This window comes from Ochotona princeps, chromosome 1 (assembly GCF_030435755.1).
Source record: "Ochotona princeps isolate mOchPri1 chromosome 1, mOchPri1.hap1, whole genome shotgun sequence".
NCBI classification, from domain to species: domain Eukaryota; kingdom Metazoa; phylum Chordata; class Mammalia; order Lagomorpha; family Ochotonidae; genus Ochotona; species Ochotona princeps.
Genome location: NC_080832.1, coordinates 105,435,277 through 105,456,970, shown reverse-complemented (window position 1 = coordinate 105,456,970; position 21,694 = coordinate 105,435,277). Strand labels below are relative to the sequence as shown.

Below are 21,694 nucleotides of genomic sequence, written 5' to 3'. Positions count from 1 at the left end.
CTAAAATACAGAGATAACCATGGATAACCATGGTCTTCACCCTTTCAGGAATATTTACATATTTTTGTTCAAAATTGAGTGTGTGCTTTCTGTATGTTTGCTTAACAGACTGCATGTATATCAAAAGATAACTTTTATTGACTTATCGCTATGTGCAAAGAACGATGCAAAATCTTTCTTGTAAATCATCCTGTTTAGCAATCACAGGCCCTTTGGAGGAACCATCTTCTCCATTTACAGATGAGGAAATTGAGGATGATGGAAGTAATTTGCTGGAAGGCATGTAACTACTAAATGATGTGGCCAAGATTAACACCCAGCTGTTCTTGCTTGACAAACCAAGTTCTAAACCACACTCCTACTTTACATCCCACGTCATTAAATGTCTTTGAACACAGGATTTCAAAAGCTGCTGTGTAATATCCACTATTATACATACAACATGTCTTTATCCATTTAACCTTTTTCTTAGCATTGTGCAGATGAGTGGTTTCCAATGTCTTGCTGCTTTGTTTTTTGTTTGTGCGTTGTTTTTTGGTTTTGTTTTGTTCTAAAGATTCATTTATTTGACAAGCAGAAAGAGAGACTGAGAGCTTCTCCAGCTGTGGTTCACTCCGCAAAGAACCAAAACAGCTGGGGCTGGGCCAAAGTCAGGAAACTGCAACTCCATCTAGGTCTCCGTGGCAGGGGACCAGACGCTCGGATCCTGCTCCTCTGCCTTCCGCATGCACATTAGCAAGGAGCTGGGTTAGAAGTGGAACAGCTGGGGCAGACTAAGCTTCTGCCTGCGCTGCCTGCATCCCACATGGGTACCTGCATCTTATATGGGAACTGTTCAAGTCTGGACATCTCACTTCTGATCCAGCTCCCTGCTAATGTGGGAATCTGGGAAGGCAGCATAGAATAGCCCAAGTCCTTGGGCCCCTGAACCCACATGGGAGAACAGAAAGAAGCTCTTGGCTCTTTGGGAAGTGACCCGAGAGATGAAACATCTCTCTCTTTCTCTGTCTTTCCTTCATTTACTATACTTCTGCCTTTCCAATAAAAATAAATAAATCTTTTTTTTAAATGGAACTGTTAAGACATTGATACAGGATGCCCTCATATCAGTCTGCAGATTTCTCACAACTGCTGGTCCCTGCAACATCTTACTTTTTATTTATTTATTTTTTAATTTATTTATTTCTGGGCCTGGCACGGTAGCCTAGTGGCTAAAGTCCTTGACTTGCATGCATAAGGATGCCATGTGATCGGCCTGGTGGCGTGGCCTAGCGGCTAAAGTCCTCGCCTTGAACGCTCCGGGATCCCATATGGGCGCCGGTTCTAATCCCAGCAGCTCCACTTCCCATCCAGCTCCCTGCTTGTGGCCTGGGAAAGCAGTCGAGGACGGCCCAAAGCTTTGGGACCCTGCACCCGCGTGGGAGACCCGGAAGAGGTTCCTGGTTCCCGGCATCGGATCAGTGCACACCGGCCATTGCGACTCACTTGGGGTGTGAATCATCAGATGGAAGATCTTCCTTTCTGTCTCTCCTACTCTCTGTATATCTGACTTTGTAACAAAATAAATAAATCTTTAAGAAAAAAAGGATGCCATGTGAGTGCTGGTTCATATGCCAGCTGCTCTACTTCTTTTTAAAAAATCATTTATTTCTATTGGAAGGCAGATCTACAGAGAGAAGGAGAAACAGAGAGGAAGATCTTCCGTCCACTGGTTCACTCTCCAAGCAGCCGCAACGGCTGGAGCCTGAGCCAATCTGAAGCCAGGAGTCCGACCTTCTTCCAGGTTTCCTATGCAGGCACAGGGTCCCAAGGCTTAAGGCTGTCCTGCACTGCTTTCCCAGGCCACAGACAGCGAGCTGGATATGAAGAGGAGCAGCTGGCATAGGAACCAGCATTCACATGGGGTCTTTTTTTTTTTTTTTAAAGATTTATTTATTGATTTTTACAAAGTCAGATATACAGAGAGGAGGAGAGACAGACAGGAAGATCTTCCGTCTGATGATTCACTCCCCAAGTGAGCCGCAACAGCTGGTGCTGTGCCGATCTGAAGCTGGGAACCAGGAACCTCTTCCGGGTCTCCCACGCGGGTACAGGGTCCCAATGCTTTGGGCCTTCCTCAACTACTTTCCCAGGGCACAAGCAGGGAGCTGGATGGGATTAGAACCGGCGTCCATATGGGATCCCGGTGTGGTCAAGGCGAGGACTTTAGCCGCTAGGCCATGCTGCCGGGCCCCACATGGGGTCTTTTTTTTTTTTTTTTTTTTTTAAAGATTTTATTATTATTGGAAAGCCGGATATACAGAGAGGAGGAGCGACAGAGAGGAAGATCTTCCATCCGATGTTTCACTCCCCAAGTGAGCCGCAACGGGCCGATGCACGCCGATCCAAAGCCGGGAACCAGGAACCTCTTCCGGGTCTCCCACGAGGGTTCAGTGTCCCAAAGCTTTGGGCCGTCCTTGACTGCTTTCCCAGGCCACAAGCAGGGAGCTGGATGGGAAGTGGAGCTGCTGGGATTAGAACCGGAGCGTTCAAGGCGAGGACTTTAGCCGCTAGGCCACGCCGCCGGGCCCCCACATGGGGTCTTGACACATGCAAGGCAAGGACTTTAGCCACTAGGCTACTGTGCCTGGCCCAACATCTTGCTTTTTAAATAAAATATGTAGGAAACACATTTTCTGGCAGAAAACATTTGGCTTAGCAGTAAACCAATGGTTGGGCCCTACTCCACTTCTGATCCAGCTTCTTATTAATGCAGAGGAGGAAGGCCCAAGTGTTTGGGTTACTCAGAAGAAGCTCCAGGCTCCTGCCTTTGGCCAGGCCCAGCCCTGACTATCGTAGTAATTGGGAATATAAACCAGTAAACGAAAGAGCTTTCTCTGTGTCTCTCACTCGCTGTAACTTGACCTTTCAAATAAATAAAAAAAATGTTTTTAATATGTCTTTGTTCACAAATCTTTTTCATGTAAGGCCTATCTTGTGATTTTATCGTTGTATATGCTTACATGTAAAAACTCAGGTCCTCCTGGCGTGGTGCTCTTGCAGCTAAAGTCCTCACCTTGAACGCGCCCAGGATCCCATATGGGTGCTGGTTCTAATCCCTGTAGCTCCGTTACCCATCCAGCTCCCTGCTTGTGGCCTGGGAAAGCAGTTGAGGACGGCCCAAGGCTTTGGGACCCTGCACCCACATGAGAGACCTGGAAGAGTCTCTTGACTCCTGGCTTTGGATCGGCACAGCACCGGCCCGTTGCGGCTCACTTGGGGAGTGAATCATTGGACGGAAGATCTTCCTCTCTGTCTCCTACTCTCTGTATATCTGACTTTTCAATAAAAATAAAATAAATCTTAAAAACAAAAACAAAACTCTGGTCCAAATGCCAGCCTCAGCTAAAATATACTGGAGTCACAGAAACACATTTTTTTAAGCCTTTTTACTATTTTTTTTTTCACTTTTTAAAAGACTTATTTATCTTTATTGGAAAGGCAGATTTCACAGAGGGAAGAGAGAGAGCAATCTCTTCCATCCACTGGTTCACTGCCCAAGTGAGCACAACAGCCAGAGCTGAGCCAATCCAAAACTAGGAGCCAAGAGCCTCTTTTGGGTTTTCCACATGGAGACTTTAAGGCCTGCTTTCCCAGGTCACATGCTGGGAGCTGGATGGGAAATGGAATTGCTGGGACATGAACCAGTGCCCATATGGGATCCCAGCTTTTGCAAGGTGAGGATTTTAGTCACTGAGCCATCGTACCAGGCCCTTTTTCACTTTTTTTTTTTTTAAGTCTATAACAAGATGGCAAAAGTGTCCCAGGCACTTCTAGGTCTGTGATAGAAAGCTCCTTCATTCTTTGCTTCTGCCACCTGCCAGTCCTAGGACTTTGGCAGGTCTCTCTGCCTCTGCGAGCCTCAGTTGTTGCTCTACCTATTAAATGGACCTCACTGGAGCTGGGTGGGTCAGGCCAAGTACAGTGTGTCAATCCCCTAGCATACGTCCAGATGCTCGGTGTGTCCTGTCGGTGGGAATTACCCTCCTAGAAGTCAGGAACTGGGAAACAGCTTTGTAGGGAGGCAGGAAGGAGGTGGGTACTTGGCTCCTGGTTGGAGTAGCACCTGAGTTTTCTGGCTCATGAGAAAAGATTGGGTTTGGGGGCCTGAGGGAGGGAGTGTGGGAGGAGCCCCCATGCCCAGGGAACGGCTTAGGGCGCAGCAGCTGAGCTGCAGCTGGGCCTGTGGCCTGGGAGGTTGTGTTGCGGGTGCCTGCTCCTCACCCAGCTCCCCTATTCCAGCTCTGCAGCTGGGGCCTGCCTCCTTGCAGGTGGGCCATGGCTGGGCCGTGGCTGCTGCTTCTCCTGGCCCTTGGGTGTCCAGCTCTACCCACAGGTGAGCGCCCCTCTTTGCCTCTGCTTAAGCCTTTGCCTCCCTCTCTGGCCCTCTGGATGTGCATGCCATGCATGTAGGCTTAGAGTCCCCTGGGTGGGCGGGGCCTCACCAGAAGCACCCTTGGCTCTGTGTTCCATGCTCCACTTCCAGACCACGGGCTTCAGCCCCTCAGGCTATGGTCCTCAGCACTGGGAGTGAGAGCTGTCCTTCTTACAGTACAAGGAAAAAAGAGCAACCTGTCTGGGCAGCCAGGGCTGTGGTACATGGCATGAAGGGAAGGGACATGGACTGTGAGCTCCCGTCCTGTCCACCCTGTCCTTCCTGTCCCCAGAACTCTATTCCGGCAGGATTCAGGGGGCCTCAAGGCCTCTTCCAGCTCCCCTCATCAGTGGGCTCCCTTCCCATCTCCTGGTGTGAATTTGTGAGGGAATTTAAAGTTCTGTATTTACTTCAAAGACAGAGTGCCTACAACAACCAGGGCTGGATCAGGTTGAAGCCAGGAGCGACGAACTCCAGCTGGCTCTCCCACATGGGTGGCAGGGTCAATGAATGGAAGGTGGAATGTAGAAAAAAAAAATAGAAGAAGGCTAGGGGTATCAGGGCATAGTAGATTAAGCCTTTTCCTGTAGTGCCAGTGTCTCATATGGGTACTGTTTCATGCCCCAGCTGCTCCACTTCCTACCCAACTCCCTGCTTATGGCCTGAGAAAGCAGCAGAGGATGGCCCAAGTCCTTGGGACCCTACACCTATGTGGGAGACCTGGAAGAGGCTCCTGGCTCCTGACTTCGGAATCACCCGGCTCCAGCACTGGTGGCCATTTTGAGAGTGTAACTAGCAGATGAAAGATCTTTTTCTCTGTTTCTCCTCTCTCTGTAACTCTGACTTTCAAGTAAAAATAGAGGACGAATACATGAACAGAGAGGTGAATGACAGAATGGAGAAACGAAGGGTAAGGGTGGCGACAGATGTGTGGGTATGACAGGTGGCTGGAGTGTGATGGTAGAGAGATACAGGGAAAGATACAAACAGACAACCCTTGTCTGGAGGGAGATGGCTGGGCCGGTACAGCACCCATCATCCATCTGTGCTATCTCACAGGTGTGGGCCACGCGCCCTTCCCATCGCTGGCCCCGCCCATCACACTGCTGGTGGATGGGAAGCAGCAGACGCTGGTGGTCTGCCTGGTCCTGGATGCCGCACCCCCCGACATCACCAGCCCCATCTGGTTCTCAGCGGGCAATGGCAGTGCCCTGGATGCCTTCACCTACGGCCCGTCCCTCGCCACAGATGGCACCTGGACTAGTGTGGCCCAGCTTTCCCTAGCCTCAGAGGAGCTGGCAGCCTGGGAACCCTTGGTTTGCCACACGGGGCCTGGGGCTGGGGGCCACAGCCGGAGCACACCACCCCTACAGCTGTCAGGTAGGCCTGGGAAGGGATGGGGTTCTCATGGGTGCTCCCTATCCCTTTCCACCTAGGGCGCAGTGGGAGAAGTGAAAGGCCACCCAGCCATGAAGGACGTTCAAGTGCATACCATCTGGGTCAAGGCAATGCTTGGGCCCAGGGCAGAACAGCTTCAGCCTCAAAAATATCAAATTCAACACCAGGTCTTGTGGCATGCCTCCTCCTTCCTAGGGCTTACACACATCACCCTGTATCTATAACACCCTACGAAGACCAAATAACAACTCAATAATAACATGCTATGACTCCCTAAGGGTTTATCCTCTGCCAGGCCCTATGTGACACTTCTAGTTATTGCGTTATGGAACAGCTACTGAGATATTCAGTCATGTGTCCAAAGTTGGCCAGTGTTATCAGGACCAGATGGTGTACTTCCTCTTTCTGGGTCCCCCTCCATCTTCCCATCTTCTCAAGTAACATTCTTGGTGACCGAATGTCCTGCCCTCCAATGAGTGTCCTTGCAGGGAAGTACTGGGAGGACACAGCCTTGACCCCTCCCACTCCAAATGGGGGCTTCAGATCAGGGCACAGCAGAGAGAGTGAGGGACTCTGGACCCCCTCAGAGGACCTAGAGGAAGCAAGCTCATTTGTTATCTGCTGGCTCATTTGTCATCCTGGTAGCACTTCCCAGGGTCCCAGAGGTTGGGGGAAGCACTGGGACTTGGGGGTTTGGGATGCAGCAGGCAGGCCTTGTCTACCGCAAAGACTTATTAGTCCCTTCTTGGCTGGCAGGTGAAACTGCCCGGACCAGGAGCTGCCTTCAGGAGCCTGTTAGAGGTAAGTACTCCAAGGAGGGGGGCTGGGCTGGGAAGAAAGGCTGGGGACGGGAACTGGGGCCCAGAGTGGAGGACACTCAGGTGTGACCCAGAGAAGGCTGCCTGGCCAGGCTGTGACACCATGTGCCACGCCCACCCTCATAAGATGAGGCTGATTCTCTGACCAATGCACAGGTGGCAGCTAACACTGGGGTCCTTGTGCTGCTCCTTGGGGAACCCCTGGCTGGTGGTCTGCATATCTGAGAGACTGAAAGGAGGGGTCGGGGTGGAAAGAGTACTCCACGGAGTCAGCCACGGAATCAGCTGTGGTCCACCACTTACCACTCCCACCCCCTTATGCCCTGTTCCTGGGAGAGCCTTCTGGGCTCCTGAGACACTCAATTTGTTCTCCTCAGGGACGACGGCACAGGCCTTGTGGCTGGGGGCGCTGCGCCTGCTGCTCTTCAAACTGCTGCTGCTGGATACACTCTTAACATACGGCCGCTGGGCACCCCACTAGCCCCCCAATCACTCCTCCTGCAGGTGCCACCCGGGCACCCAGTCCCAGGATGCCAGCTGGAGTCACCCAGGGCTGCAGGAGGGCACGCTCCCAGCCAACACAGCCTGGGCCTGACGCTTGAGATCTGCCCGTGTGGTCCCTCCCCAAAGCCTCCACCCTCAAATTCACAGTCTCTTCCATCACCCCAATGCTCCTTCCAGGATGTTGATGTACTCCAGACCCTGGGGCATCTCACAGGCAGATACCTGAGCCTGAATAAATAAGAACTTAAGTGACTGCAAGACAATGAGGAACATTTAAACTCATTTCTGTCTTGGAAAGAAGAAATTGGGCAGATTTCAACAAAGCAGAAATCTGGAAAGGCTCCCTGGAGGAAGAGCTATTGCCAGAGTGAGGGACTGGGAGGTGCAACCTTGGGCTGGGGGTTAGGGGAATGCTGTCCCACCTCCCTCCTTTCCCCTGCCTGCACAGCCTGGCACTCACTGGGCAAGGCCCAAGGTCTGGGAGAAGACAGGGCAGGGAGCCCAGGTACCTGGAGGAAGGGCACCGGGCCTAGGGAGAAGTCTTGTAGAGACTCGACATAAGTGAACGGGGCCAGCACTCCCAGGGGGAAACAGGATCGTGTCCAATGCTAAGAGCACCAGTGATACATTCCAGACTTCCATGGTATTAATTAAGGCTCATTATTCATTGTACAACTATTCACTGAGCATCAGCGACGTGCCAAGTAGTAAAGAGCTCTGGTGTTTGGTGTTCCATCTGGGTTCCTGATGGAACGGGGGCTTACACACATGCGGACAGGAGCCCGGGATACCAGCAATTTGCCCAGTGCCAACAGAAGTTCAGTTTTGCCCAAGGGGTCTTCTCAAGCCATCGCCTCAAGAAGGCTCGGGGTCCTCTGCTGTGGGTACAGGTGTCCCCTTGATTCCACAGGAACACACTGAGCCAGTGGGACCACTTAGCTGTCTTTCCTCCAGGGGCTGGGTATCCTCGCCTCAACCTCTGCAATGGCTCAGCTTGTGGCCCCACAAAGACTGTGTCCTCAACTACTTATCTTTTCTTCAGCCTGGGGGGCAATCCTCCGGCCTCTCTTTCTTTTGGAGGGGGTGGATTCCCACACTTCAGGCACACTCACTGCTTCCACGGCTCTCCATCTGGCCCCAGTATCCCTCACCCCGTCCTGCCCATGCTTCTCAATCTTCACTGTGACTGGCGTGATGTTTCCCAGGAGGACCCTGGGCCTAGGCACACTGAGGGCTATGACCTTGGAGCTTCCTTAGTTCTGTGGGACCTAGAGGACACCTCAAGGACGGGGAGGGATCTCAGGGAGTGGTGCACTGCATCTGTGCGCTCCCACACACCACAGTCCCTGCCGAGCCACACTACCTTGCTACCCCATGCTGTCCGGAGGAGGCACCTGGGGTCAGAAAATGATGAGCCAAAGACCTGTGTCTTCATAAAGGCACACAAACACCACCTAACAGGGCTTTATGGCCTAAAACGTAATTTCCAGTGGGCCTCCGGAGGCGGGCTCTGAGTGGGGCGCAGGGTCCTTCGATCTGGTCCAGGCGTCTGCGGCAAGGCGGGTACCCGGGGCAGGAGGGTGCCGGCATGTTCCTCGGAGTCCACACTCGGATGTCAGGCGCCTGCATGCTGCCTTCTCCGCTGAACCAGACTGGGAGCAGTTCCACCAGCCTCGGAACCTTCTGGCCCTGGCTGGGGAAGTTAGGGAGCTGGAGGGGCTCTTTCAGTGGAAGCCGGATGAGGAACCTGGACCCCAAGCCTGGCCCACCCGTGACCGGGCAGCCCTGGAAGAGGAACTCAGTGACGTCCTCATCTATCTGGTGGCCCTGGCAGCCCGCTGCAGCATGGATCTGCCCCGCACAGTGCTCTCCAAAATGGGCACCAACCGGCGACACTATCCAGTCCACCTGTCCCACGGCTCTGCCTGGAAGTATACAGACTTGGGCCAAGAGGCCCCCTCTGAAGACCAGGCCCTGGCCTAGTAACATGGGCTGGGACGGTCCACATTAGGCCTGGCCATGGAGCTCGAGCTTCTAGACCTTTCCTCCCAGAACCTTGCTCTGAGAGCTACTGTCCACAAGCTTTCCGGCAGGTGGCTTCTTGGTGTTCTCTCTCCCAATAAAAGTACTGGGTAACAACAACAACAACTACAACCACCACCACTGCAATTTGCAGGCAAACTCAAGAAGCAGCCTTGGTCTGTGTGTCTGTGTAAAGTAGACCAGAGACCCAGAGTCCCTCTTTTCATTTATTTATTTGAAAGACAGAGTTACAGAGAGAAGGGTAGAGAGAGCTATCGTCCATCTGCTGGTTCACTCTCTAAATGAACGCAACAGCAAGGGCTGTAATGATCCGAAGCCAGAAGCCAGGATTTTCTTCTGGGTCTTTCACGAGGATGCAGGATTCCAAGGCCTCAGGCCATCCTCCACTGTTTTCCCAGGCCACAAGCAGGGAACCGGATGGAGAATGGAGCAGCCAGGACCTGTGTTGGTGCTCATGTGGGATGCTGGTGCCACAAGGTGGAGGATTAGCCTGCAGAGCCACAGAGCCAGCCCAACAGTAGATGGGAGTTTCATTGAGTGCTGTTGTTGGGCACGGAGGGGGGACACAACTGCTCTTAGCTTCACTCTTGCTTTATTGAGGCCCAAGTACCACAGAAATAGATCTGAGGGCAGTTAGAAGGGACTGCATACTAAAAGGCAAAAGAGTGCCTGAACATTTCACAATCTGCCCCAATTAGCTTTCATTTAACTTTTCTAACCTTCCTGAACAGGAAAAGCTGCCACAGCAACCAGGAAGTTCGCTGTAATCACAAATGGAAACTCAAAGGGGACAGCAGTGGGAGTGGGGTTTGAGCTGAAGTCCCTGCTTAGGACAACCACAGCCTAGGTCCCAGTCCCCCACCCCGCAACTAGGCTTCCAGCCTGGGAGGCAGCAGAAAGACCAAGACGGAATTACTCCCAGCTTAGGCCTGGCCTGTTGTAGGCATCTACTGTTGCCCTTCCTCTTTCAAAAAAGAAAAATAGAAACTGAGAGAGGAAATAGTTTGTTTCAGTTCTCCCTCAGACAAACGCAGGGCCCCCGGGCCCCCGGAGACACCAGGCGCTTGAAGGCTGGGGGATGGAGTCGTCCAGCTGTCAACCCCAGGGGTCTTACGGGAGTGACAACATCTATTAAATATAAAAACAGGTGCTCCATCAGGGTTGGCGGCCTGACGACCCCAGGAGGGAAGTGACGTCCGAGGAGGTGGAGAAAGCCGCGGGGATGGCAGTCCACGCCTACGCCAGGACCAGCGTGTCAAGCCCTGGTTCTCTCCCGGTCCTCCCAGCACCGCGGTGTGAGAAGATGCTGCTATAGGTCGCGGAGGCCACCCTCCACTGCCTTATTGGCCGAGCTCGAAAAAAAACCGCTGTGCTGGCATTCGCTAGTGGCCGAGGCGCGAGGACACCCATTGGCTGCGTGGACCGCGGGCCCGGTCCGCCAGGAGGCCGGGGGCTCGCTGTTGCCGTGGTTACGCGGAGGCACGTGGGCAGCGGTCCCGGAAGCAGCTCGCGGGAAGCGCTGCTGGCGCGCGCGCGCCGCTGGAGGAAGGGCCCGGCGGTCCGCTGCGGGTCGGGTCCGGCCGGACCATGGAGTCGCTGCCTGAACCCGCCGCAGCCCGCTGGCTTCTGCCTCTGCCCTTGCTCTTGCTGCTGCTGCTGCTGCTGCCGCCGAGCCCAGAGCTGAGGCCGAGCCACGCCAGGGCCGAGGAGTCCGACTGGGTCCGCCTGCCCAGCAAATGCGAAGGTGAGGGGGCGGGGCCCGCGGGGCGTTTCCTGCCCGGAGGGGTGGGCGCGAGGGGCGGGGTCGCGGGATGGAATGTTCCCGGGACTCGGGGTTCGTAGAACCTTCCTCCGTGCTCGTAACTTGGCCCCTGTGCTGGGCGCCGGCGGTGCGGGGTGGCCAGAGGGAACGCGGGAGAGCAGAGGCCGTGTGGTGGAGGTTGGGGGCCCTCATCTAGGCAGGGGGTGACAGGTGTGGGAGAGAGGGGAGGCAGGTGCAGAAAGAGGGGCCTCGCGCGGAGGAAACCGCAGAGACCCAGGCCTGCAAGGCCCAGAAACGGAAGACAGATTGGGGAACCGAAAGTGTCCCTAGGACTGGCGTGGGGGAGGGAGGTGAGGAGGGTCTGGGATGCCCCCTCCCCCGCGTGCCCAACCTGCACCTGCAGCCTCCTCCGTGAAGTTGCCGCCCCTTCCCCCAACAGCTGCTTCACGGTGGGACTTTTGCCCAAGTATTTATTCACCCCATATCCGGTAAGAGCCACCGTAAAATGTGTTTATCGTGAGAGTGATCAGATGGTCAATAGGAAGCCAACGTGTGAGGCTTCAGGGACCGCGTTAGGATAAGTGTGTTGGGGCGGAGGGTGGCAAGGCTTAGGGCCTGAGGAAGATTTTAGGGATATAGGGAAGAGAGAGTCCGCTCCCCTCTCCTTCTTCCCCTCAACTCCACAGACACCAGGGGCTTCTGGGGAAGAAAAGGGGGCTTCTTAGTGTCTGGCGCTGTGAGGGGGCCTACCTTGGTTCCTTTCCTGCTTTCTCAGCTTTCTTCTCAGAGGCCTAAAGTTACCCCTCCCCCAAGAAGTTGGCTCCCCTGGAATTCAGAGCCAACAAATCCCTCGGTGCTGAAATGTGGGGGACAGACCTGGGACACCTAATCCTTCCATTTGAGAGATTAAAGAGGCTGCAGAGTTAAGCTGCCCTGCTGGCAGGGACCCCTTAGGGCTTCCCGCCTGCCTCTGAACTGGCAGCAGAAGGGAAAGTAGGCTGCTTTGCTTTCTCCCTTCCTCCAGTTCTCGCTGGCCCTCTGAGGGTTTCGCTTCCTCTTCACCAGGTTTTCTCTTTTTTTCTGATTTCCAAAGAGCCCCTGCTGTTTTGTGCTTGAGCATCCCTGGCCTCAGAAGCTCTCTTTGGTTTTCCTGCAGGCGGCCTTCCCAGACTTCATAGCACAGAGGAGATAGTGGGATCTTAGGAATTGTTCTATCACAAGCTGGCTTAACCAGCTCTGGCCTCTCCTAACGTTGTGTTTGCTATTGTTACAACTTGTCAAAATGCAGAGTCTGTTCCCTGAGTCTGGAGCCTGAGCTAGGTAGGCCTCTGCACCCAGAAAGGAGAACCTGCCCAGGGAAAGAGTGGGTAGGCAGAGGTGAGGCCTGGTGTCTGTGAGTCTCCTCCTAGTCTGATTCTGGGTAGGATCCCAGGGTGGAAGGTTCTGACTAATGTGCCTAAGAGGAAATGCTCTAAACGCCCACCTTCCCCGCGGCTGGAGTACTGTTCCATGGTGAGAGTGCGGGAGGCAGAGGGAGCCAGAAAAATGGTGTTTGTGTAGTATGGCAGAGGTGAGGGAGCCCGGGTGACCCTGGCCAGAGTGCAGGGCAGTGAGATAGCCTCAGTGTGTGTCCATTGCGTGCTCCGAGAGTGTGTGGGTGTGTTTCACAACAGTGTGTATGTTGTAGCATTTCACCAAGCAAGCCCCTAAGACACGTTTTCTTTTATTGCTGTTGTTTTGCGGTAAATGAGTGTTTGACCAAACTCTGTTGGCAGCAGTGCTGACGACAGCAGGTCAGAGTCTGTTCAGCCACGAACAATCTCTGTCCACAGTATTTACCCAGCACCCACCACATACAAGGGCTATCAGGAAGTTCATGGGGGTGGAGGCTTTGCAGCACTGCTTGGGTCACCAGCATTCCGTATTGGAGTGACCAGAATTCAGTCCCATCTACTCTGCTTCCAATCTACCTTCCTACTAATGTGCACTCCAGGAAGCAGCTCAAGTACTTGGGTCCCCCCACTCATGTGAGAGAATCAGATGGAGTTCCTTTTGTATCCCAGCCTCATCCTGGTCCAGCAGGCAACAGATATGAACCAGCAAATGGAAGAGTAATAACTTGTGTCATGTTATTCTGTCTTTCCAATAAAGGAACTTTCCAGTGTCTAGCACAGTAGCCTAGTGTCAAGTCCTTGCCTTGCATGCACCGGGATCCCCTATGGGTGCCAGTTCATATCCTGGCTGTTCTACTTCCCTTTCAGCTCCCTGCTTGTAACCTGGGAAAGCAGTCAAGGATGGCTCAATGCCTAGGGACCCTGCACCCGTGTGGGAGACCCGGAAGAAGTTCTTGGCGCATGGCTTCAAATCAGCTCAGCTCTGGCTGTTGCAGCCTCTTGGGGAGTGAACCAGAGGATCTTTGTCTCTCCTTCGCTCCGTAAATCTGCCTCTACAATTAAAACAAATAAATCCTTTAAAATAAATAAACTTTTTAAAAAGGTTTTTGGGAGTGCATACTCTGAAAAAAAAATTTGGATTTCAAAATTTGTGCACCAAAATGAGCTTATCTTGTAATTCCTTTTTACTACTTACTTTTTCAAAAAGATTTATTTTTGTTGGAAACATTTAGACAGAGATAACAGAGAGAAAGGTATGTTTGCTAGTTCACTCCTCAAGTTGCCATAACTGCCAGAACTAAGCTAATCTGAAACCAGGAGCTTCTTCCAGCCTTCATGCAGGTTCAGGGTCCCAAGGCTTTAAGCCATCCTCAACTGCTTTCCCAGGCCACAAACAGGGAGCTGGATGCAAAGTAGAACAGCAGGGACATGAACTGGCACCCACATAGGATCCAGGTGCGTACAAGGTGAGGATTTGACCATTTGGTCATTGCGGTGGGTTCATTATTGGTTAGTTTTAAAAAAAATTACAGGTCTGGCACAGTAGCGTAGTGGCTAAAGTCCTCGCCTTGAACATGCTGGGATCCCATGTGGGCGCTGGTTCTAATCCTGGCAGCTCCACTTCCCATACAGTTCCCTGCTTGTGGCCTGGGAAAGCGGTGGAGAATGGGACCCTGCACCCTCATGGGAGATCCGGAAGAAGCTCCTGGCTCCTGGCGTCAGAGTGACTTAGCTCCAGCCTTTGTGGCCACTTGAGGAGTGAGTCGTCGGACGGAAAATCTTCTCTCTCTGTATATCTGCCTTTCCAATAAAAATAAATAAATCTTTAAAAAATTAAAAAAAAATTTACTATTTAGGGTTGACATAGTGGATGAAGCAGTTGCCTGTGATGCCAGCATCTCATATGGGCACCAATTCGTGTCCTGGCTGCTCCATTTCCAATCCACCTCTTTGCTAAAAGCCTGGGAAAAGGCAGCAAAAGGTTTCCAGGTATTTGGTCCCTGCTATCCATGTGGGAAACCCAGATGAAGCTATTGGCTTTGACCTGGCCCATCCCTGGTCATTGTGGCCATCTGGGGTATATACCTACTGGTAGAAGAATCCCTACCCATCCTGCCACCTGTACCTTCAGCTCTCTGACTTGGCAAATAAATACACAAAACTTTTTGTTTTATTCTGATATCCCACAAATATACTAAACCTTTTCCCCACAAAAAAGATGCTATTAGAGAGTTGGGCAGAAAGAACTCCTACCTATGGAACTCCCCAAGGATCTCAAGCTGGGTGTCCCACATGGGTGGCAAGGACTCAAGTACTTGAGCTGTCACCTGCTGCCTCCCAGGGGCTGCATGGGTGGCAAACTAGGGTAAGCTGGTAGGAATCCAATTCAGGTTGTCTGTAGCTGTCTGGGTGCTTCGCCTGTGCCACTTTGTGAAGTACCCAGGTAATCTTGGATTGGAGAATCAGTCCAAGTCCAGTGTGTGCTGCCATTCTGAGGGCTCTTGCTCAGGTCAGGAAGACTAGAAATAGGTGAAGGACTTTGGGAGGTGAGGCTCCTGCAGAGGCGCTCATGCCCTCCCAAGCCAGCTGCCAGCCAGAGCAGACCTTGGAGAGAGCTGTGATGGTGCTTGTGCCAGATGTGCCACCTGCAGGAGAGACCTGATTAAGTTCTTACACCCTAACTTTGAGCCCAGTCCAGTACTGGCCATTGTGAGCTTCTGGGCACTGAACACAAGAGTGTGAGTTTGTTCTGTCTCTCTGCCACTCAGAATACAGCAGGGGAAATTAACCCAGGACACTATCCTGTGGGGGTGTTTTTTACTTGTAATGTTTCTTTATTTGATAAGAGTTAAAGAGAGAGCAAGAGCTTCCATCTACTGGTTCATTCGCAAAAATGACTGGGCCAGGCAGAAATAAGGAACATGGAACTGGGTCTCCCATGTGGGTAGCAGTGTTCCAAGTGCTTGGGCATCTTCCAACTTTTTCCCAGGTACGTTGGCAGCCAGAAACTGGATTGGAAACAGCAGCCAGAACTTCAGCTGGTACTCTCTTGGGATGCCTGTGTTGCAGGCAGTGGCTTAACATGCTGTACCACAGTGCCAGCCCTGGGAGGAGGCTTTTAATGCGAGGTTGGGAGAGGGGACAGACACCTCTGGAAGTGTTAGCCACTTTCCTAGGGCTGCGGGCACTTCATTTTTGCTGTGGAAGTTGTGTGTTTGCCACTCTGTCTGCATCTGGAAGAACAAGCCCTTGTTTCATTTATGTTTCCCCAGGCAGTGTTCCTGGCCCAAGAGTTGCCTCAGAGCTAAGGAAGGGAAGAGGAAAAGAAAGGATGAGTGTGTGGGAACAGTAGAGCCAGGTCTCTGGAGCAGGTACAGCAGACCAAGTTGGTAGGGATAGTGAGCAGGGGTTGGAACACACTTGAAATTAAGTGACAATGGGGGCCCGGCGGCGTGACCTAGCGGCTAAAGTCCTCGCCTTGAAAGCCCCGGGATCCCATATGGGCACCCGTTCTAGTCCCAGCAGCTCCACTTCCCATCCAGCTCCCTGCTTGTGGCCTGGGAAAGCAGTTGAGGACGGCCCAATGCATTGGGACACTGCACCCTCGTGGGAGACCTGGAAGAGGTTCCTGGTTCCCGGCTTTGGATCGGCGTGCATCGGCCCGTTGCGGCTCACTTGGGGAGTGAATCATCGGACAGAAGATCTTCCTCTGTCTCTCCTCCTCTGTGTATATCCAGCTGTAATAAAATGAATAAATCTTAAAAAAAAAAATAAATAAATTAAGTGACAAAACAACCATATAAGACACGTCAGGACAGTGAGGGAAATTTAGATATGGCCTATTGGATGCTGGTGGGGTTATTGTTTAATTCTCCAGTGTGGAATTCTGGTTATGAGAAAGTCCATGTTCTCAGGTAATGACATGTTTAGGGGTGGAAGGTTAGAGTTACAACTTACTTTCAAAATAATGTAGCAAAAACAATATACATTTTTGAAACCTGCTACTATGTATTTAGCATTGTGTGATACATATTGGAGAAAGATTATAGAAAATCATTGACAATTGTTGAAGTTATATAGTTGTTTTTCTTTGTACTCTTTCAGCTTTTCTGAATGTGTGAAATGTTTTTAAGTTCTTTTTTTTATTTGAAAGGCAGAGAGCTAGAGAGATCTTCCAGCTCTTGGTTCGTTGCTTAGATGCCTGTCACAAGGCTGGGCCAAGCTGAAGCCAGGAGCTTTCTCCAGGTCTTCTATGTCTGGGTCTCTCATGTGGGTGGCAGGGTCCAAGGACTTAAGCCGTCCTCCACTGCTTTCCCAAGCCATCAACAGGAAGCTGGGTCAGAAGTGGAGCAGCAGGATTAAAATGGCACCCATGTGGGATGCTAACGCTGCAAGTGGAAGATTAGTCTGCTGCATCATGGCACTGTTCCCACATCTCACATGAGATTCTTAGAAGTAAAATGAGGAGGTGAGCAGCCAAAAGGAAATCTGTGGAATGAGGCCAGAGTTGGAGGTGGGGCCTGGGGCCCTGGAGCCAGTTTCCTGTAATGAATGGCTTTTGTTGATCTGGTACGCAGCCCCTCCCTGCCCTTGAGTCCCACCTGAGAGGGTGTCCGCTTCTGGGTGGGCTTGCATGCACCCAGCAGGCTCTGCTGGTCTCCCTCCTCCAGTGTGTAAATACGTCGCTGTGGAGCTGAAGTCAGCCTTTGAGGAGACCGGCAAGACCAAGGAGGTCATTGACACTGGCTACGGCATCCTGGACCGCAAGGCTTCCGGCGTCAAGTACACCAAGTCGTAAGTGAACAGGTCCCCCAGAGGCTCGGGCAGTGTGGAATGCCCACCTCCCAGCCAGCCAGACAGGCTCACCACATGGAGTTGCCTGTGCCAAGACCCACGACCCACATTTGCCCTGATTTATCCTCTCCTTCTGCCCACTACTGTTGCGTGATCTCTGTGAATCCTGAATCCTGCATCCTGCGGGGCCCATCACCGCCCTCCCCAGGTTCAGGGAGGCAGTGGGCTGGGGCTGTTCTGTGAAGTAGCGGTAACAACCTTACCAGCTTCTCCTTTACTTGGGCATACCTATTAAAAAAGAAAGGCAAAAGAACTTTTGTCCTTCCAAAATGAAATTCTCTTTGACCATCAAAATTTAACACATTTTACTTTATTAAAAAAGAAAAACAACAAAAAACCTCTTAGTACTGAATCATTTAGCTTTATAAACAGTCTTTCCCTTAGAGTTATCACAATGTTGTTTCTCTGGTCTGTGTTCCAGCATTTCAGAGCCCCCAGACCAGATGACCTATCCTCCTGCCAGCTCTGACTCCCCGCTGGTGAGCTGTGCACTTGTTGGGCGGCAGGGCTGGAGGGACCACTGCTAAATCCCCACGCCACCCCGCACCCCACGCCAGGCTGGGAGAAGGGCGCTCAGTTCCTCTGGTGCTGCTGTCTCGGCAGGGACTTACGGTTAATCGAAGTCACGGAGACCATTTGCAAGAGGCTCCTGGACTATAGCCTGCACAAGGAGAGGAGTGGCAGCAACCGGTTTGCCAAGGTTGGGTTTGTGCTTGCCCCTCAGCCCCTCCGGGCCAGCTTGCATGGATGTGTGTGTGTGTGTGTGTGTGTGTGTGTGTGTGTACGCACTGCTTATGAATGTGATGCAGGAGATTGTGCTCCGCAAGCCACCCTCCTTGCTTCCCATTCTTGGTTGGCCACTGGTACCACGTGGCCCAGCTTTTCCAGGGCGCTTGGCAGGTTTTGGACAGTGGAGGTGGGGAGGTCTGGCCCTGCCCATTAGGCTCCCACCTCTGTTCAGGAATCCCTGGCAGAAATGCTCCCAGCTCCCTGTGGGAACCTAAGATACTAGAGCCCAGAGAAGTGTGCCAGGTGCAGACTATGCAGAACAGGGAGCTGTAGGGTGGATGTCAGGAAGCTATGACTGTCCCCCGGTATCGCCACTTCCATGTCTGCTCTGCCCCTCCCAGAGCCGGAGCAGGAAGCCTGTGTGCCTGCTCTCCCTGGAAAGCGAGCTGCTGATGGCCAGTCCCATCTTTCCTTGTCTTTACGTAATGTCTTCATTGTCCAGTGCCTGGGAAAATAGTTGCCGCCCACATTTTTCCGCCCAAGTTCCCTCCAAGCACAGGAGACTGGTTGCAAACGTAAGGATATTATCTGAGGCAACACAAGTCCTAGATTCATCTTTAAAGTCTGTGAGTTTGTACACTCTGGTGATAAGTCCATGTCCACTGTGATGAGAAGTATGTGAAATTGTTTTCCATAGCATGACACTGACAAGCAATCTGACTCTGCATCCAGAGGGCCTTGGGTGGACGGGAGTCCGGCCTTGGGTGGGCTGCAAACGCAGTGGTCAGGCAGGGGCAGCTGCTCTTCATGAACCACACTGAACCTGTCTCCATGGTTGGGTTGCATCAGAAAGTGGTGAGGGCAAGGTGCCAGACGGCGGGAGTGGTGCACTCCTGCTTCCCCTCCATGGGAACAGGGCTGCCAGTGGATGTGTCTTCACATCTGTGTGGATCCTCTCTGGATAGAGAGGGATGCAGAGGGTGTTGTCTCTGGGATGGGACACAGCTAGCTGGCAGCAATTGTTTTTATATACTCCAGTGGCCTTCCTGCCTAGGAGGTGCGCTTTCCTACCAAGACCAACACAAGTCAAGGAGGGTTGGAGAGGAGGGTTGGGCCTGGCTAGAGGGGCATGAGCGTCCAGACGCAGTGAAGGGAAGGAGCCAGGACCAACTTATGTCCTGGGTGTACCATGGGGCCTGCGGGCAGCAGCAAGCAGTCCTTGTGAAGGGGTGAGGTGTGGGGCAGGCACGTCAGGGTGTGCATGTGTGCAGGGGTGGCGTGACACTGGCCCCTGAGCAAAGGGACAGGAGCCCTTGAGGGGCTTGACCTCTCAGAGCCAGGTCTGCTGATAACCCTGGGCAAGGCGGGGAGGGCAGGGCTTAGAGGAGGTGGTCCCACGTGCTAAGTCTGCTTACCTCTTTCAGGGCATGTCCGAGACCTTTGAGACACTGCACAACCTAGTGCATAAAGGGGTCAAGGTGGTGATGGACATCCCCTATGAGCTGTGGAACGAGACCTCTGCAGAGGTGGCCGACCTCAAGAAGCAGGTACAGCCCCTTTAGCCCTCAGGGGCCACTGTGTGGTGCACAGAGGGGCTGGGTGGGGCTGGGTCTGCATCGAAAGAGGCCCCCCTCCCCCTGAGAATGGAGGACCCTCAGCCAAACCCTTGGCACCTTTCTGGCTTCTGGTTCCAGCAGCAAGTGCCGCCACCTGCGTGTCAGGCAGTGGGGGGCTGGGCTCCGCCGAGCTGATGAAGTGCTGTACTTCACAGTGTGATGTACTGGTGGAGGAGTTCGAGGAGGTGATCGAGGACTGGTACAGGAACCACCAGGAGGAGGACCTGACTGAATTCCTCTGCGCTAACCACGTGCTCAAGGGCAAGGACACCAGTGAGTGGGGAGACGGAGGCAGGGCAGGTGGGCTGCCGGGATTTAGCCTGTGCTCTGCACCTCTCTATCTCCGGGGACGAAGAAAGCTGCACCGACCCCAAGACACAACAAACACAAGTCAGTTGCCCCCAATGGGAGCAGGCAGCTAGAGGCTCCCCAGCAGGCACTGCCCCTGCCCCCCAGCACCCCAGACCCATGCATCTGAGCTAAGGGTGTGGCCTGTCCCTTAGGTTGCCTGGCAGAGCAGTGGTCTGGAAAGAAGGGAGATACGGCTGCCCTGGGAGGGAAGAAGACCAAGAAGAAGACCAGCAAGGCCAAGGCCACGGGCAGTAGGAGCAGCAGCAGCAAGCAGAGGAAAGAGCTGGGAAGCCTCGAGGGAGACCCCAGCCCTGAGGAGGAAGAGGGCATTCAGAAGGCATCCCCCCTTCCACACAGTCCCCCGGATGAGCTCTGAGCCCAGCACGGCAGCCCCTGTTCCAAGATCCGGGCCTTGACACTGGGACAGCCTGGGGTGTGGCTGTGGCTGGCAGGCAGACGGAGATGGCCCAGCTTCAGGCAGCGCCTGCTGAGCACAGACATGAATCCTGGCAAGAACCCGTAACAGTGGTCAACTGGGCCCACCTTCTCCCCGGCACCCAGCCTCTCCTTATGTAGGCTTTGGGCAGGTGGTGCGCTCTCAGGACCGTGAGGACTGTGCCCTTAGGAGCAGAATGTCTGCCGGTTGCCAGGACTACAGCCCCCCAGAGTTCGCGAGCAAGGCATGTCCCTCTGTCCTTCTCCCGCTCCCCGCTACCTCCCCAGAAGGAAGCAAAGTTGCAACAGCCCAACCCACTCCGCCCACCCCGCCTCTGGATGCCTTGCGTTCTGCCTGGCCTGCTTCCTGAGGCTCAGAGTAAAAACCTTTTGGCCTTTAGCTTGCGGTGTCTGAGTCCTCTTCAGCCCTCAGGTTTGTGAGACCCCTGTAGCTCTGCCATCCCCTACCCTCCCAGCCCGGGCAGGGGGATGGGAGTGAGGGGGCCAGGGTGGCCAGGCAGACGTTGAACCTGCCAGCTGAAGACAGCAAGTGCAGGTGAGGTGTGGGCACAGGTGAGACCCAGTGCCCTAGGGTGACGTTCAGGGGGCAGCTCTGGCATCTGTCCTCATTCTGCTTCGGCTCCCCATGCAGCTGCCTGCTCACACTGCTCGCTGGTGTCCTGGGTACCCGGCTGATCTCCCCATTCCCTCTCCACACTCCCCCAAGACCTTTCTCTCAATTGTGCAAAATGTTTACTGGTTACCTGACCGACCCCAGCCCTGTCCTCCCACTGGCCCTGCCTGTTGGTCTTTTTTTGTTTTGTTTTTTCAAGATTTATTTTTACTGCAAAGTCAGATATACAGAGAAGAGGAGGCAGAGAGGAAGATCTTCCATCCAATGTTTCACTCCCCAAGTGAGCCGCAACGGCCAGTGCTGTGCCGATCCAAAGCCAGGAGCCAGGAACTTCCTCCAGGTCTTCCACACAGGTGCAGGGTCCCAAGGCTTTGGGCCATCCCTGACTTGTTTCCCAGGCCACAAGCAGGGAGCTGGATGGGAAGTGGGGCTGCCGGGACTAGAACCAGCACCTATATGGGATCCCTGCGCGTCTAAGGCAAGGACCTCAGCCGCTAGGCCACCGCGCCAGGCCCTGCCTGTTGGTCTTGAACCTTGTTCCCTGATGACTGCACTTGATCTCTTTGTTCCTGCTGGCTGTTGCGTCAGGGAAAGAATACACACACACACACACGTATGTCTCAGAATGTACGTCTCAGAATGAGAGCTGATCACACTGTGTTCCTCCCAAGAGGAGCGGGAAGGTTGCCTCAGCCCCTGCCAGGCTGTCCTGAGGGAGGGGTCAGGCTAGCAGGTGTGGACT

The 21,694-nt window shown here is 53.3% G+C and overlaps 2 protein-coding genes across 3 annotated transcripts; both read left to right on the top strand.

The window, feature by feature from the left end:
• Positions 1 to 4,317: 4,317 nt before the first annotated feature.
• Positions 4,318 to 7,754, top strand: PTCRA (pre T cell antigen receptor alpha). The gene is made up of 4 exons (XM_004590509.2): positions 4,318 to 4,375; positions 5,474 to 5,794; positions 6,569 to 6,613; positions 7,008 to 7,754. Exons 1-4 carry the CDS (start codon positions 4,318 to 4,320, stop codon positions 7,109 to 7,111), a joined length of 528 nt encoding a protein of 175 aa, XP_004590566.2. The 3' UTR covers positions 7,112 to 7,754.
• Positions 7,755 to 10,661: 2,907 nt separating this feature from the next.
• Positions 10,662 to 20,717, top strand: CNPY3 (canopy FGF signaling regulator 3). Of its 2 annotated transcripts, XM_036493802.2 has the most exons (7): positions 10,662 to 10,921; positions 17,004 to 17,127; positions 17,609 to 17,666; positions 17,753 to 17,887; positions 19,341 to 19,463; positions 19,688 to 19,805; positions 20,036 to 20,717. In XM_036493802.2, exons 1-7 carry the CDS (start codon positions 10,765 to 10,767, stop codon positions 20,257 to 20,259), a joined length of 939 nt encoding a protein of 312 aa, XP_036349695.2. In that variant the 5' UTR covers positions 10,662 to 10,764; the 3' UTR covers positions 20,260 to 20,717. The 2 variants fall into 2 exon arrangements, with proteins under 2 accessions (XP_036349695.2, XP_004590430.2); XM_004590373.4 differs by lacking the exon at positions 17,609 to 17,666 and having other exon boundaries at positions 10,666 to 10,921; positions 17,791 to 17,887.
• The last annotated feature ends 977 nt before the right edge of the window (positions 20,718 to 21,694 follow it).